The sequence below is a fragment of the Trichomonas vaginalis genome, chromosome II, assembly GCF_026262505.1.
Source record: "Trichomonas vaginalis G3 chromosome II, whole genome shotgun sequence".
Taxonomy (NCBI): Eukaryota; Parabasalia; order Trichomonadida; family Trichomonadidae; genus Trichomonas; species Trichomonas vaginalis.
Genome location: NC_067204.1, coordinates 18,978,802 through 18,996,364, shown reverse-complemented (window position 1 = coordinate 18,996,364; position 17,563 = coordinate 18,978,802). Strand labels below are relative to the sequence as shown.

At 33.4% G+C, this 17,563-nt stretch overlaps 6 protein-coding genes and 3 pseudogenes across 9 annotated transcripts, besides 3 other annotated features; all 9 read left to right on the top strand.

The window, feature by feature from the left end:
- Window positions 1–416: part of a mobile genetic element that runs on past the window's edge.
- Window positions 417–1,395: 979 nt separating this feature from the next.
- TVAGG3_0569990 (uncharacterized protein) lies at window positions 1,396–1,782 on the top strand (the record flags this gene model as incomplete). Its single annotated transcript, XM_001301792.1, has 1 exon — window positions 1,396–1,782. The coding sequence occupies one exon, from the start codon at window positions 1,396–1,398 to the stop codon at window positions 1,780–1,782; it is 387 nt and encodes a 128-aa protein (XP_001301793.1).
- A 588-nt stretch (window positions 1,783–2,370) lies between these two features.
- Window positions 2,371–2,422: a mobile genetic element.
- A 3,708-nt stretch (window positions 2,423–6,130) lies between these two features.
- Window positions 6,131–17,563: part of a mobile genetic element that runs on past the window's edge.
- On the top strand, window positions 8,926–9,510 carry TVAGG3_0569970 (phage tail repeat-like family; the record flags this gene model as incomplete). The annotated part of the gene is made up of 1 exon (XM_051238753.1): window positions 8,926–9,510. The coding sequence occupies one exon, from the start codon at window positions 8,926–8,928 to the stop codon at window positions 9,508–9,510; it is 585 nt and encodes a 194-aa protein (XP_051096577.1).
- Window positions 9,556–10,260, top strand: TVAGG3_0569960 (uncharacterized protein; the record flags this gene model as incomplete). Its single annotated transcript, XM_051238752.1, has 1 exon — window positions 9,556–10,260. One exon carries the CDS (start codon window positions 9,556–9,558, stop codon window positions 10,258–10,260), a length of 705 nt encoding a protein of 234 aa, XP_051096576.1.
- TVAGG3_0569950 (uncharacterized protein) lies at window positions 10,329–11,189 on the top strand (the record flags this gene model as incomplete). Its single annotated transcript, XM_051238751.1, has 1 exon — window positions 10,329–11,189. The coding sequence occupies one exon, from the start codon at window positions 10,329–10,331 to the stop codon at window positions 11,187–11,189; it is 861 nt and encodes a 286-aa protein (XP_051096575.1).
- On the top strand, window positions 11,953–12,147 carry TVAGG3_0569940 (uncharacterized protein; the record flags this gene model as incomplete). Its single annotated transcript, XM_051238750.1, has 1 exon — window positions 11,953–12,147. One exon carries the CDS (start codon window positions 11,953–11,955, stop codon window positions 12,145–12,147), a length of 195 nt encoding a protein of 64 aa, XP_051096574.1.
- TVAGG3_0569930 lies at window positions 12,528–13,443 on the top strand (annotated as a pseudogene). Its single transcript has one exon. A coding segment is annotated over exon 1 (916 nt).
- Window positions 13,995–14,608, top strand: TVAGG3_0569920 (annotated as a pseudogene). The gene has a single exon. A coding segment is annotated over exon 1 (614 nt).
- Window positions 15,280–15,588, top strand: TVAGG3_0569910 (uncharacterized protein; the record flags this gene model as incomplete). The annotated part of the gene is made up of 1 exon (XM_051238749.1): window positions 15,280–15,588. The coding sequence occupies one exon, from the start codon at window positions 15,280–15,282 to the stop codon at window positions 15,586–15,588; it is 309 nt and encodes a 102-aa protein (XP_051096573.1).
- Window positions 16,957–17,417, top strand: TVAGG3_0569900 (annotated as a pseudogene). Its single transcript has one exon. A coding segment is annotated over exon 1 (461 nt).

Below are 17,563 nucleotides of genomic sequence, written 5' to 3'. Positions count from 1 at the left end.
TATTTTTGAAAAAATTTACGAAAAATTATATCTGAAAAAACGCTTCATTTTGATATCTTACAATGATAAAATACCAATGTTGCTGGGATATAATAGCTACACCTGGACATCTACTACATTAATGCGTATGACAGGTAAAGTTGATTTCAAAAGTATAGCCTGGAAAGATTACAATAAATCAACGATAATTCAAAAAAATTTCTTATAAGTTAACATAATAAAAATTTAATTTTTATATTGCTTGTATTATACTTAAGTATATAATATATTTAAATCTTAGAATGAAAATTCGGGACGCCCTAGCTATTCAATTTTCCCTTAGGACGCCCATAAACCTCTCAAAAATGTGATGTAAATATCACAATTTTGAGAAATTTACACTAGGACGCCTTAGGACGCCAACCCCCTTTTTTACCAATGAAATTTAAAATTTGATATGTAATCAATCAATTACATACCAATCTTTTCAATGTCTTAGGATCACTCAATGAGAATTTCATAACCAGAAACCTATTAATAAATTTATCGAACTTCATAACTATGTATTTTTGGCAAATATCTCAATAACCTAAAATTAATATCAATAATAATATACTAATACATATTAACTATTTAAAATATTGATTTCTTTTGATTCTTTCAATCGAACCAAATCTTCAATGCCAAATGAGTAGAATTAATGAACCACATAAATATCAACAATTTCCATTCATCCATCAATGAATGGGAAGAAGTCTACAAATCTACATTTTCAAGCACAGTTTACAATCAAAGTCAGACATATGTAGGGAACACAGGTGATTTTTATGTCTACAAAGTCTATTTTTCCAATCTTGGTGATGAAGGAGTAATTATTCTTGAATCTTCAAATATTAAGTCACTTACTTCGACAAATACCTTCGAAAACTCAACTCGAAATGATAAAGACGAATCTATTTTCATCAAAGAAGGTCAAAGTTCTATTCGAAAAGTTTGGCTTTGGAGAATCAATTACTTCTCTTATCTTGTAAAAAAGAAGTGATCCCACTCACAAAAAACATATAATTTGAATGTATATATTTCCAAGTTTTTAAGGATGCAACACTTTACATTTGTAAATTGTCAAAAATGAAGTCACGCTATTTTTCATGCATTACAAAGTTTTAGCCAAAGGATTAGTTCTAACTAAGTATAGATTCGAAAATTTCTTCTTGTTCTTGCAGAGATACGCATTGATCATCTCTTACAATGACACATTTCATTACTAATGATGCAAAACTTGGAAAATTTATTCCTTTTTTAACACCTACATTTTGAGCTTTCTTTTTCACTGATTTCACTGATCCTTCACGAAACTCTGTTCTCAGACAAGTGTTCAATACATAACTCCAGAAGGCAAGATCATTTTAAATACTGATGTCCGCAACTTTCAATGTTTTCGTGACAATTTCAAATTTGTCATTTATCAATGTCAAAAATCTCAAATGCGTTGTTAATGATTCAGTTAATTACTTCAACTTTAACAAGAACGAGTACGAGTACATCTCGATGTTCCCAAAGCAGAGACAGATAGAAATTGAAAACCCTCTTTACGCGTTGGTTGTAAATGTCGGATCAGTCAAATTTATTGAATTTTTGAAGGCATTAGACGGTTTACATCCAGGACTAAACAATTGTTGTACAATGACTTGTACGAGGAAGAACCCGATGAATTCGTTGTTGAATACGAAGGGAAGCATCCAAGATTCAGAAGATTCATTTAAAAAACCCGACAGATTCAAAGAGTTTGTATTTTCCTGTTAGTACACAGGATAATGTATACATTTTTGTAAAAATAATCATGATAGTTGTGAATTTTTTTCAGGCTTAAAAATATGCTATAAAAAGTATCTAATAACTATTAATTGAAAATCCATAAAACCCTAACAATATTTTTTCTTAAAAAAAACTATAAAAATATAAATAAAATTAATCGTTAAATAAAAATATTTGATATTAGAATTTTATTGGAAAAATAAAAAACTTAATATTTTAAAGAAATACTTAAATACTTGAATGTTTTAACTTTTACATTATCATATAGACTCTCAAATTATTGATTGGAAACGGTTTGAGGGTTATCAATTTAAAAAAAATTGTGAGTTTTTTAGATTTTTGGCAATGAGTTTTAAAAATTTGTGAGTGAGAATGTGTGTTGATGCTTGGCACTTTGAAGGGAAGATATTCTGGGTTCACAATTATTAATGGGATAAATAAAATGATTATAAATATAATATATTAGAAATTAATTTGCAAAATCTCTCCATTTTTATAAATTTAATAATAGAAGTTGATCTATATAGAAAGAGCGTTTTATCTATTAAGTTTTTGGCTTTTGCCTTCAAATCATTAATATAATTTTTTCAAAAAAATTGTTTTATTTAAAATAAACAAATTTTATCAAATAACTAGTATTTTTAAATTATCTTTTGAAAAATTGAAAAAATTTACAAATTAAAAAATGGAAGACATCTTGGTTCGTCTCGAAAACCCAGAAGATCTTAAAACTTTTCAACTCCCAACCGTTCCCACCGATCAGGTTCTCAACGTAATTGATGAAAAATATCAAGAATACATTAATAATCCAAATGTAACTCTCGAAGATACGGCAAAAACACTTTCAATAGGAAAAGAACGTTTGAAAAAAATTTTCGTACTACTAAAAAAAAAAAAAAAAAAAAAAGGTAGTGGGGCTTCCAGGCACTTCGTGCCTTCTAGCCCTGAAGATGTTTAGTATAAATGAAGTTTTTATTCGGAGGGCTTCCAGGCGCGTTGCGCCCTCTAGCCCATAAGAAATTTTTCCCAAGACCCAAGAGGAGGACCGAACCCCAGCCGACCAGCCGTTGACTTTTTTGTCAAGACTTCTTCGTAATGAGCGTAAATGACCCAAAAATAATGTTTATGTTAGAATGTTAGATCTAACACCTTTTCTAACATGTTTTCTAACATCGTAGAAAACTCATGAATTTCATCGTATATGTTTTGTCAAACATGAACGTAAATGTTTTGTCAAGACTTCTTCGTAAAGGTTTTGTCAAGACTTCTTCGTAATGAGCGTAAATGACCCAAAAATATAATTTAGGTGAAGAGGTGAGATGTCACCCGTTTTCTCACCTGTTTTCTCACCTCTTGAATTTGTCAAGACTTCTTCGTAAATGTTTTGTCGAAACTTCTTCATCGTAAATGTTTTGTCACTTTTCTGTCACTTTTCAGGAAAAAACATTTTTATTATTATATATAAATGAATTTTACAAAACCTCCGTTACCGTTCTTTGGAAATAAGAGTAGATGTAAAGATATTATATTGAGAGAACTTAAGAAACTACCGAATGGTCTAACATTTGTAGATTTGTTCGGTGGAAGTTTCTATATATCCCATCTATGTCATATAATATTCCCAGACTCAAAGATTATATGCAATGACTTCGACAACTATATGAACCGTCTCAAACATATTCCAGACACAAACAATATATTGAAAGAGTTAAAAGAAAAGATACCTATAGGTAAGAGAACGTATACCATTAGATAAGAAAAATATTGTGAGAGAGGTTTTGAAAAAAGCAGAATATATTGACTGGGATAGTATATCTGCTAGACTATATTATAGTGGTTCTATAAGAGTTCATGACATTGAAACACTTATGTCAAAAGTTTTTATATCTTAACTATACAAATGTTTTCAAAGAGGACATAGAAAAATATATTGAGGGTATAGAGTTTGTGAGATGTCATTGGACAGATTTGTATGAAAATATAAGACAAGGAAATGTTTTCTTTATAGTGGACCCGCCCGTTCTATAACACATGGGATTTTCAATACCAAGTAGACTGGACTTTGAAGAGACTCTTTAGAAACTTTAGACGTTTTACATAACCATCCATGCTTTTACTTTACATCCGATAAAAGTGGTTTGGAAACCGTTATGAGATGGTTAGAGGACATACATGACTATGAGTTATATATATGACAAGATAGAATATGAGAGAGGTCTATAAACCGGAGAAAGTGTCATAACAAAGAAATTTTATTAGTAAGTAAATGTGGTTTGAAATAGGACTACTTGTTTTAGGTTTTTTCATTGTGTCATTTATTTATTTGACGTGGCAGAAGATATAGAGAATATGAAGATGAACCAATGCCTGCAAATGTTCAGCATATGTACTCGTAAGAGATATTTTTATCTAATATTAAATGGACGCACAGAACTTAGCGAATGCACAGCAACTGGACAACCAAACCAGAGAATATTCCAAATGAAGTTAGAATACAAACTGCAATGGCAAACTATGGTCAAGTGCAACAGATGTACAAATGCAAACTTGCCATGTCAAATGACCTGCGTTAGGTTTGCCACCATGGTATGCAAATATGAGATGGAAAGAGTTTTATACAAACCCTGAAGTGGGATATAAACAACTTTATGCAGATGACGCGAACACAGGAGTGACCCAGAATATGTTTTCTACCAGAGGAGAAACAGAATGTATGAGCTCCAGTTAAAGAATGCTATGGAACTCAACAGGAAACGTAAGAGACTAGGCGGACATTAGATTTTACATATAGTAAAATGGGTTTCTTCAGTAAGATAGGAAACTTCTTTCGAAATGTTGGAAGAGGTATATGGAATGGAATAAAAACCGTTAGGAAGGGAATTTGGAACGGAGTCAAAAATATGGTTTAAAAAGAGTAGGTCAGTTTGTTGGTTTATACTAAAGACCCTGAACCAGAAGAACAAGCTCCTGTTATACAACAGCCTGAACCTGCACCACAGTCTAGTTGGCAAACCAAATCCAACACCTCAACCGTATTAAAAAAATTATATTTTGACCGTTCGATAGTAGTTGTATATGAAACTAAGTTCTAAGTAAAACGCATGGTATAATGGATTATTCTTTTTCTTCCATCTGTAGTAAACCATACTTGAAAGTCTGAAATATTCCACTTGGTGGTTCGTATAACTTTGTAGGTTTTTCGTAAAAGTCATTTGCCAAGCATAAGAAAGAGTTTTGGGCGCCAGAAAATGAAGCATTGAACAATAATAGCAGCTGGGTCGAAACATCTTTAAATAAATATGGTTCATCTCTTGCATATCGACTGTAAATATTTGCTAAGGAAGTTCGACTTTCTGATTTAACATTCTTTGCAAATAATACCATGACATTGCAGTGAATTCTGTATATATTTGTTCGTCTTTCTTTGGATTGTCTTCGTAGATTTGAAATGACACTTGTGAATTTTGTTTGTCATATACAATTCTCACATAAAGGTGCTCTCGGTATTTGCATATTCATCAGCATATTTTGCATAACATGAATTTATTTTATCTTCTATATTTTTTAACGCAGTCTGTAGAGAAGATGAAAGGTCAACTTGTATTAGCTCAATTCTTCCCACATTTTTCGTTTTCCCTTCAGATATATAATCTATATGAAACCTACAATAAATGGAAAACTTTTATCTTCTTACAGACACAAACTTCATTCTACGAAAGCCAATAGCTTTTGTGACAGATGGGTCTCTTAACCATCTTAATGGGTAGTCAAAACGATAGCCTTCATTGCTTTACGGTCTCTGTCTCAAACTTTTGACCGACATTAGTAAAAAGTTCATCTATGGTTTTAGTTGTAGCAACTCTTGAATTTTCTTTTTCTATTGGAAGCATATTTATCTAGAATAAAAATGTCAAATGAAACAGCGTCTATGAGAGAAATAAACACAACCGACAACTCATTATGCAAGCTCTAAATAAGAACACAACAAACTTTTCAAACTATTCTAAGATATCTGAGTCATTGAAAGAAGGAAACTTAAACTGACCTTAAACCCAATGACAGATGAGTTTCTGTTTCAAGACAATAAGAACCATACTGTCTGTATAAATCAACAAAAGGAACTTTAAACGAGAAACCTATAAATGAACTTCTTTTGAAAGCAGATGTTGCAACAAAGCTGACAAAGAATATGTAGACGATGCAATAGCAAAAGAAGAAGAAAGAGCTAACAATGCTTATGCAACAAAAGAACATACTCATCCTGAACTAGCAGACAAAAACATATGTTGACAATAAAATGTCAAGTGAAGTGACAAGAGCTGAAAACGAATATTCTAAAAAGACTCATACACATTACCATTGCAAATATTGCAAACTTACAAGAAACCTTAAACAGGAAAAGTACCGTTGACATACACATACCATTGCAATATTACAAACTTACAAGAAACCTTAAACAGGAAAAGTGACGTTGGACATACACATACATCTTCTGAAATAACAGACTTAAACGTTAGCCTTGAAATAAAGCAGATAAAAACATATGTCAATGAATATATCAAAGTTTGCTAGGAACAAAATATTGAAACTATTGTTGGTGACTTTTCTGTCAATGAAGAAAACAAATATTTTAGATGGCAGTTGGTACAGTCCTTAGAAAATGGTACACGGTATAAACTCATTCCGAAAAATAACAATGAAATGTATGTAAGCTAAAAAAGAACGATGGTACACAAGTTAAAGTTCCATTAGACAACAACTGCTACTTAAACTTATATGGAGACGAACAAAAGAAATATTTAAGAGTTTATGAAATGACAGATATGACATTGCCTGACCCAGCTCCAGCACCATATTATTATGACTATGGAGATGACGTCAGAACACCACATGTAGATGAACAAAAAGCTAACATTATATTTAGATTATTATAGATATAAAAGATATAATGCAATAGAAAAAACGAGAATAGTATACTATTTATGAAGATGACAGAAACAAATATTATAGTCAAGACTTTACCTACCCTGAAAACATAAGATTATATTATAAAAAAATATTCTGACTTAAACCAGAAGAAACCTGAAATAGTTGCACTATATTTTAAGTTCAAAAGAGACAATCCTATAATGTCTCATATGTTTGATTTAATGAACCCAGTAGGTTCTATTTATACATCTATGGAAGCAAGAGGTCCTCAAGTAATGTTTGGTGTTGGTGCATGGGAACAAATAGTTGACAGGTTTTTGTATTGTGCAACTCTTCAAAGGAAACAGGAGGAAGTAAAACGATTTCAGGTGAAAATTTACCTGCACACAGTCACTACATAGATTTAAGTACATCTCAAGCAGGTTGGCATAGGCATAGATATTGGGATTGGTCAGGAATGACAAAAGGTAAAGGATATGATGTTAAAGGACGACGTTAAGTTTGCTATAAATTGTTACTGGAGTGACACTCAGGGAGAAGGAAACCATACACATTTCGTTTCAGGATATACACAAACAACGGGACAAAGTAAAGACTACATGCCACCTTACATGACAGTTTACGCATGGTATAGAATTGCTTAGTCGTCATTTTCAACTTCTTTAGCATATTCGTCAGGAGTTGTCTTATATTTGTTAGGAACTGTCTTTGAAAGTATACCACCTTGAACTTTGACAAGTTGTGAAACGAGGTCTGACAATAGTAGTTTTATCTTCTGCTTGCAGTGTGTACATTTTGCCATGTTTGCCTAAAACTTCATAATATTCTCTTGTATACTTTCTTCTATTTTTACGAACACGAATGTGAGTACCTGTCGAGTTCCCATTGTTGTCATAGTCAATAGTATTTTCATATGGGTCGCGTTTAGTATTTCTATTTTTACTTTGTCGCCTTTCTTAAGTTTGAAGCCTGGCATTCTTTCTTGTTTGTCTCTTTTGACTAAATTATTAAATATATAGTCTTTTCTAAGTCAGGTTGTTTTTCATTTCTTCGGGGGAGTGGTTTCCCAAACCTTTTGTTTACGGCTATTGTAATATTTAAAACTTGTCTCATCTTTGCCATGGAGAAGTGTCTATATTTGTCGTATCATATGACATTTCATCTACCTCCCACCTTGTGGTTGGTTTAAGTCTCTTAAGATTTTTATACAACTGTCAATGACACCAAGAGCAGAATGGTTTGGTCGACAATGAAATATTGGTTTACATTTTTGAACGCAGATGTTTTAAATATCGTCTGATTTGAAAGAACTTTCACAGTCAGATGTCAGTTTTGTTGGATGGTATTTGTCAACAAATATTGTCAAAGCTGCTAAGATATCTAAAATATTTTTGGACTGTAATGGTATGGCTTCACAGTATCTTGTGTTTTGACCGACAAATATTAGCCAGTATGGTGGTCCATCTTCTCTATACCTCGGAATGTTTTCCAAGATATCCATAAACCAAGCATTTGGGTTGAACTAAAGATTTTTATATGATGCTTTCTTTGTTGCCTTAGAAACATACGGGTCCTTGTTTGAATTCGTCATTTTTTTAACCCATAAGAAATGGGTTTATTTGGCGCATTAGCAGGAGTTGCATCCAGATTTTTACCCGCAGTGGGAACAATAGCCAGAGGTGTATTTGGAGTTGGAAGGAAGATTTTGAGTACATTAGGTATACTTAAAGAGAAAGCACAACCTATTATACAAACTGTACAGAAAGGTTGGGATGTAGCACGAGATGCAACAAAATCTTATTCCAAATCCTGAAACAAGAGGAAAAGTTCAAGATGGATGGACAATGTAGGAAAGAGAAGCAGGAAACTACTATAACAAAGCAAATGACTACTATAACCAAGCAGGACACTATATGGACCAAGGTGAAAGATTCTTTAACAGAGGATATAACCATGCACAACAGTGGGTAAACAACAACCAACCGCAACCGCCTCAAACTTGGGGAATGTAAAGTTTTTTACTGAGATGAAATGAACAATACAGCATTGAGACAAATGGGTTCAAGATGGATTTGTCGGCTTCCAGCAGTTACACAACGTGTTTGTCAAGTTCTTCCTATACCTCAGGAAGTTTTAGACCGACTTAAAAACCTAAACAACCAGTTGAAAACAAAACAAACTAAAATTTTTTACTGAGATGAAATGACCGAAGAAGTTGAAACGGTAGATTTGACACCACAAACAAAAAGTTCAGAACCATTGTCAAAACCTGTCAAAGAACTTACAGATGAAGAGAAAAATTCAATAATAGAAAGTGCCAGGTCTGGAAATACAAACCCTAACTACAAAGTCACTTTTCATAGAAATGGAACGGCAAGTATCTCAAAAAAGAAACAGACTCTCACAAATAAAATATTGAAGTCGGAAGGAATTTTCGAGACAACAGATGGGAAGGTATTCTTCACCGACCAACAGTTCATTATAGAACATCTCATTGACTTAGAGTCGAAATATTCTAAACTTTACAACAAACACAAAAAGTTGAAAGGAAAACAAAAACAAATGGCATATGATATTTATGAAGATGTTGACAACACAACCATACCTGCAAGTGAGGTAAAGTCAGAGGAACCGAAAAGTGACGAAAAGCCGATAGAAGAAGAAAAACCAAAAACTGAAGATAAACCAAAACCAAAGTTTAGTTTGGAAACTAAACCAACTCAACCTTCATTAGCTGGTATGGGTTGGCGTCAAAGACTTATGGTAGCTGGTGGTTATGTTAAGTAAAGAAAAAAATATTTTTTTATTTTTATAAAAATGCCCCCGTATAGAATGGATAGAAGGTCTGCTAGAATAAAAGCAGAGTTAGAAAGATATGGTTGGAGAGTTTCAAAGAAGTTTAAATATAGGAAGGGAAGACCCATAAAAGTCTATGACAAACTGGCTGGTCTGACCTACGAGATGGACTTGGAAACAGCGCGCGCCAATTATCCAAACAGACTAGAGAGGTTAGAAGAAGAACGTCTTATGAACTTGCCTTTCAATGTTAGTGAACCGCAAGTTGAAGGACACGACGGCTTTGCCAGATTCTACTGGAAACATGACGAACAATTGCATCCTTTGAGAAGGAAAAAAGGAAAAGGTGAAGACACACATGCTCCCATGGAAAGAACAAGATATGCATATGAGAAGTATCGTGAAGTTAGAAGTAAAATTACATCTGGGCGAACCTTTACAGTAAATTTTGACGAAGGAAAGAACAAAGAAGGCTTCATGGGTGTACTTGCTGCCATACAAGACGGAAATAAGAAAGGACACAATCTCAGATTGACAATAACAGATTTGGATGGTCACATTTACTATGCACATGGCAATGTCACAACAGCTGCAATGCTTCTTGACGCTTTCAAGACTACAAAGAGAGAACAAATGGTTGACTCCGACTCAGACATTTTGAATGCAATTGAAGGAATTGTAAGCGTGAAGTTCGAATGGTACCAACATAACCCTCAAGCAGTCAGACAACATGTTTGTTAGATGAGAAATATGAAATGGCATACCATTTTAAAACATTTTTTAAAACAGTATATTTTTACATATATTAAATGTTTCAGGTTGAAAAACAAAGAACAAAAGTAGCAGATACAAAACCGTTAGACTATATCTTCACAAATGCCGGTAGGACTATATCAGATGAAGAAATTTCATCCGGAGCTTACAGGTTTGACTTTCCAATTCGTTGGCTTCAAAGTCCTTCAGATGCAAAGGCAATAGGATTTAGAAGAGTTTTGTTTTCAAATAGAACTAACGCGTTTATGTTCGCAGTATATTTTCATGGTCAGTATATAGCTTCTGATGGTCTAATAGACAAATTTGATGAAATGAGAATCTTTACAATTCGTTCAGACGAAAACCTTGAGAAGACTCTAAATGACTTTCAAACTCAAATAAACAAATACTACTGGGAATTGCAAGAAAAATACGACTCTTTACTAAATGGAACATACTATCTGAAGCTAGAATATGACAAGATGAACTCCACAGTTTCATTTCAAAGGATTGAAAATAACCCTCGAAGAAGTACACAGTTTTTATTTTGGGAAGTAGACAAACGTTCTTGGGCACAATTTCTTCGGTTACTAAACCAGAACGAACCATTACCACCTGACGGTCCGTTTAAATTTATACGCCCACCAACAGATTTGACAGTTTATAGAAACGTGTTTGACCCTCAAAATGTTATGTGTCATGCAAGTTTCAGTTCAAGCAACAACAGTTTTCTTTGTATCGGTAAGGACTTTTATGACTTTGCTTCTAAATTCTACGAACCACCTAGTAACAGTTTCTCTGACTTTCAAGTTTGGTTCACAACAAACGGTGTGCAGCATATTATTCCACTGTACTATGACTTTTATCTCGAATTGTCTTTCATATACAACTACGGAAAAGTGCTGAAAAAGTATTGAAAAATGAGTTTTGGTTAGATGTTTTTTTAGGTGTGCCTATGTGCCTATGTGCCTCGGTCAAATGAACTTCTCTTAAAAAGTGTGACAACACGACATTTTGACAACATCGTAGAAAACACGCAAAACTCTTGAATTTTGTATAAAAAAAGCAACCCGCGGAATTCCGGCGGTTGGTATATTCTTCACAAAATGCTTGTTTTGAGGTTAAGCCACAAACGGATGTCCGACGGTTAAGCCACAAACGAATGTCCGACGTCCCACCAAAAAATATTTTTTTATTTTTATTGTAAGAACAGTATGACAGTCGAAGCAAAAACGTTCACGAACAAATCTAATGGCGAAACATTCACAAAAGGCACTTACAACGGTATTGAAGTCTTACGTAGAGACAAGGATGGTTATATAAATGTAACAAATATGTGTCAGCAGTTTAGGAAAGACTTTAGAAAGTTGTTGGAAAATAAGTCCTGGGAAGAGTATTATACGGCATTTTGTGAAGAATATACCAACCGCCGGAATTCCGGCGGTTGCTTTTTATACAAAGTTCATGCAGGAATTCCGGATGAAATCAAACAGGTTAGAGGAACGTATGTAGACCCAAGACTCGTAAACTATATAGCAATGTGGGCTTCTCCAAAATATGTATAGCAGTTGGAAAAATTCTGGATCCATAGACAAGAAAGTTCATGAGAAATTAGATGAAGAAGAACTTGAAGATACAGTAGAGAATGCAAAACCTTTGTTCGAACAAGAAGTTAGAAAAATGCATGAAAAACAAATAGAACATGAACGTGAGATATGTTCTGGTTATAGAGATTCTCCATACGAACTAGACCAATGGGAACAAGAAGATTTAAAGAGAGAATTTAGAGAATATGAACTCGCTAAGATAACATTAGAAGCTGCAGAAAAGAAGTTAAAAGTTTGGGGTCGTTTTGTACAAAAATATTGTGAGTAACTGAACCATTTTTTTTCGACAAAAATAATGTTTATGTTAGAATGTTAGATCTAACATGTTTTCTAACATGTTTTCTAACATGGTCTAAAACTCTTGAATTTTCATGAAATTTACACCAAAAATAATGTTTATGTTAGAATGTTAGATCTAACATGTTTTCTAACACGTTTTCTAACATGGTCTAAAACTCTTGAATTTTGTATAAAAACCAACCGCCGGTTTTCTTCCGGTTGCTATATTCTTCACAAAATGCTTGTTTTGAGGTCGAGCCACTTTTGGCTCCACCGTATTTTTCAACCAAAACTCATGAATTTTCCCGAAATAGAAAAAATATATTTTAGTATTTTTAAAAAAATATTTTTTATTTTTATTGTAAGAACATGTTAGCAACAACTTCACCAAACTCGCTAGTTATGAATCCAACATCTATGTTAGTAGAGATGAAAAACTTCATTCCTTCTTCATATACTTTCGAAACAACAATCCAGAAGATAAAGCAAGAACTTCTCCAAGGAGATTTAGACTGTAGTGCGAAAGATGAAACAAATGAAGAATATCTTTACGACATGCAGGACATTATTGACCATTTACCTAAACTACCTGAAATCCAACAACAAAAACTAACCATTCCCGAATTTGACGAAATAGAAGTCAAAGCAACTGACTCAGTAGAAATAAAGAAGTTCATACGAAAGGTAAATTATGAATTCCTTGGTTTTCATTGCAACCATAAGGTTATGGACAAAGATTGCGACATGGTATATAAGAACATCTCTGACCTTTACAAATCCGAAGAATTTAAGACCTACGACAACTTTGTTTCGTTAGTTGCAAAATGTGTTTGGGAAATAAGAGATAAAGATAGAAGAGGTAAAGTATGGAACGAACAAATAAAACCAGCAACTTTTGAGTTAAAGAAAACCATTGACGCCTTAGTTGTACTTGCAGGTCAAATTTCAATGTACAATGCTAAAATGAACCCGCAATGTTCTAAATGTAAAGCAGCAATGAGGAAATATAACTACTCCGTCAAAGAGATAGAACGTATGCGAAACGACTATGCAGATTTAAAGAAAGAAGCAGAAAAGCCAGCAGAAGATAAAATGGACATGTTAGAATTTCTGAACAAAAACTATCCAACCGCTAACGATTTCCTTCTATCTGACGTCAAGAAGAAGTATAAAGAAACTTTCGGTAATCGTTAAAACTTTTGACATACTGACAGAAGAAATAGAAGCTACGAAATTGTTTAGAGTCATGAACCATCGCAACATATACCATGTAAAACGCTTGTAAATAGTTATGTTAGAAAAACATGTTAGAAAACATGTTAGATCTAACATTCTAACATAAACATTATTTTTTGCTGAATTCCGTATGAAATTTCATGAGTTTTGTATGTTTTAGACCATGTTAGAAAACATGTTAGAAAACATGTTAGATCTAACATGCTAACATAAACATTATTTTTGCTGAATTCCGTATGAAATTTCATGAGTTTTGTATGTTTTAGACCATGTTAGAAAACATGTTAGAAAACATGTTAGATCTAACATTCTAACATAAACATTATTTTTGGGTCATTTACGCTCATTACGATGAAGAAGTCTTGACAAAGTCTTTACGAAGAAGTTTATTTCCTGTGTTGTTGTCAAAATGTCATGTTGTCACCATTTTCAAAAAGATGTTAGTTGACCGAGTGACCGAGTGACCTGGTTCCACCTAAAATATATTTTTGCCGAAAAAAATGACCAAATTTCATGATATAACTGTATCTTTTATACAAAATAAAATTAAAGTTAGTTTTTTTAAAATATTTTTTTTTATTTGTATGTAAAGAACAGGAAATGACAAACACTGAGTTTGAAACAGTTAAAAAAGATAGACAATAACACCAAGTGGTTAGAATTGGTGATTTAAACGTAAGATACTCAAAGAAATACAACAAATATTCTTTGTCAGACATTCTAACACTATCTGAAAAGAAAACATCCCACGACTGGGTTAGAAATGCTTCAACTCAGAAAATTTTGACAAGAAATCCTGAGCTTATGATATCGGTAAGATTCTATGGAACTACAGCATATCTTATAGACAAAAGTCTTATACCAGTAGTTTTGTTCTGGTTAGACCCAGTTGTTGGATATAATTTCATAACATATGGTTCATTCGATACGGAACGTTGCAGTGAAGGCTTACTTTACATCGTTCAGAAACCAAAGGACTTCAATACAAAGAGATATAAGATAGGAAGAACATTTAATATAACTCAAAGATATGACAGTACAGTCAATAGAGTTAAGGTTGTGTTTGTAAATGATATGAGAGCTGCTGAAACAGAACTGCTTGAAAAGTTTGAGAAAATGTATGGTGCTCCCATAAAAGGTAAAGAAACGTTTGAAGTAGATGAGATAGCTAAAGCTATAAATTATTTGACGAAGTTGCTGAAAAATACATGTAAAGCGTTTATTTTTGGTCTTTTATACAAGATAGAAAATAACGCTAATTTTATTTTTTTTATTTTTTTATTTTGTATGTAAAGACAGATATGTCAACAACAGAGAACACAACAACTGCTATCGTCATGAAGCCATAAATGAAGAATACGAGTGGGTTCAGTTTAACAAACAGTTACGTCTCATTCGTTCGGTCAAAGATGACATGTACCAAATGCAAAGTATTTTGACAGCATGTTTTGCACCAGATACTAAGGTTCCTAAAGACTGGTTTAGGAACCAAAGCACTATTGAACTATTAAATGAAGCACAGCGAGACAGACTTTTTTCTGAAAATCGTGAAGAACAGCGAGTGGGAGAAAAACCCCAGTCGCCAAAACTCTATGAAAATCGTGAAAAATTGCGAGTGGGAGAAAAACCCCAGTCGCCAAAACTCTATGAAAATCGTGAAAATTTGCCAAATGGTTTGAGAGGTTGGTATGTACATAGACTTCTTGTAAATGCTGTTGCAATGTGGGCTTCACCTCGTTACGCTTGGTATATTTACAGACTTCTTGACGAACTTCATAGACAAGAACGTGAAGAGCTAGAGAACAAGCTTGAAGCAAAAGACAAAAACATACAGAAAAGAATACCACGTTCGGTACCAAAAGGAAAGGAAAAGAACTATAAGTATATGATTTACACTGAAGAGATGGAAAATGAAGAAGACAGAGATATGGTTATGTTGCATTTAGTCAGAAGAAACAACAAAAGCTTTTACGACCTTGCTAAGATTTACAAATCTGACAGAAATTGGTTCTATCGCGAAAACTTACCGATTTCAATGACACCAAATGAAGATGTTAAACAGATAGTTCAAGATACGTTACCTCAAACACACTATGATATTAAAGGTTGTACAATACTTACCTTCAAAGAAGATTTGCCATTGTTAAAGGAAAAAATAACAGAGTATTTTGACAACTTCAAACAAGCAGAGTAAATGAACTCTTTATTTTTTACGCTTGACTTCAGATGGCTCAGGTAGCTCTATAAGGTAAATTGTCTTGTCAAATCCTTCTGGCATTCCGAGTCCTTCCTTCCGACATTCCAAGTCCTTCCTTCCGACAAGAAAAAAATTTCCCGACAACTGGAAAAAAATTTCCTGACAACTGGAAAAAAATTTCCTGTTGTTCGTCCGTAAACCATTCAAATTTTCGAAAATTGAGAACTTTTTGGTCGAACTTCAGAAAAAGTTTTTCCTTCCGACAGAAAAAGTTCTTCCATCCGACAGAAAAAGTTTTTCCTTCCGACAGAAAAAGTTCTTCCATCCGACAGGAAAAGTCCTTCCTTCCGACAGGACACAAACGAATGTCCGACGTACCACCAACCGAGTCCATTCCAAAGCCAGAAGAACCGACAGCCCCAGCACCACAACAGACTAAGACTCAAACACTTACATTTTTACGCTTGACTTTTTACAATTTGAACTTTGTTCGCGTAGATATGAATTCTGAAAGAAGTATGAGGGTCTTGTATGACTTTGTACTTCTCCCATAGTTCATGTCTGTCAAACTTACCTGCCATGGACTCTTTCATAAGTTCCATGAAATCGTCTTCGGACAATCCGGGGAAAAGTATAATGTCAGTAAGTATTCTTTTAACATCCTTACTTAAACTCTTTGCTGTCTGTACACATATTACGACTGAGATGTTAAAGTGTCTGAGCTTCTTAAGAATTCGACACATATCTTGTTCTCTGTTCTTTAACAAAGGATGAGAAGCAAAGTCATCTAAGATAAGAAGACATCTATGAGGGTAAGTCTTCCAATCGTAAGATTGCAATTTCTTCGAAAGGTACTCAATCTCTTTCTGTTTGTTTCTGAAGTGTTTCTTCTCTAATATTCTCTGCATTTCCTCATTTGGGTCTTTAAACTTAGAATTTATATACTCATTTATAGCATTGTACTTCAAAACTCTTCTTTGGTACTTCTTTATCCAATCTAACAACTCAGAGTCTTTTATACATACTAACTTAGACTTCTTTATAATATCTTTGAACGAATTTACGGTTTGGTCAAATTGACCAGAAGTACTACAAATAACAACTAACTCATAGAATGGGTTCTTCTCATCTAGTTCTTGTTGTTGTGCAGCCATTTTAAGATAAGTGAAAGTCTTACCCGACCCAGGTGTGCGATTAGACCTGTTATACCATTCTGAGCAATAAGAACTTGTCATGTATAGCTTTATCTGAGCATTTTCTAACTTCCTCTTGTTCTTTTAAAACATTCTCAAATTTCTTGTCAATGTCAGCAAACTTTTTTTCTAACATATTTTTAGAAAAATTAAAATTTTTATCTTTTTGAAAATGTCTAGCGATTTCGCTATCTATATTCGAGACAAACTTTTCGACAGCAAAACATCTGTCGACCATAAAATCTTACATAGTGTAAACAAGAAAGGTGAATTTGTTCTAAAGTTCTGTTTCTGGGAATATGACAAGAACCATAAAACATTACAAAGAGCAGTCTTAAAATTTGTCAATGACAGACTTGTTGACAGAGATGACACCGATTGGAAAGATGAAGTCCAACAAAAGTTCTTAGAATGCAAAGAAGGCACATGCGCTGTTCTTGAAGATGAAATAGAAAACAGAATAGAAGAGCTATTAAAGGACAAAGAACTTTTACATAAATATGGTTCTGAGAAATTTGACATAACTCCACCAGAAAAGAAGAAGAAGAGAGAAAGAAAGAAAAGAAAGAAAAGAAAGTAGAAGAGAAGAAAGAACCTGAACCAGTTCCAGAGAAAAAGAAATTTGACATGTAAAAATAAAATTTTATTTTTAGAACATTTCTGGGTCAATGTCAATGTTCTCTTCCTCTTTAGGGGCAAACACTGGCTTAGACTCTAAAATCTTTTTACCCAATTTACCTTGAACTTCAACTATCTTAGACTCATAATATTCATAGTCG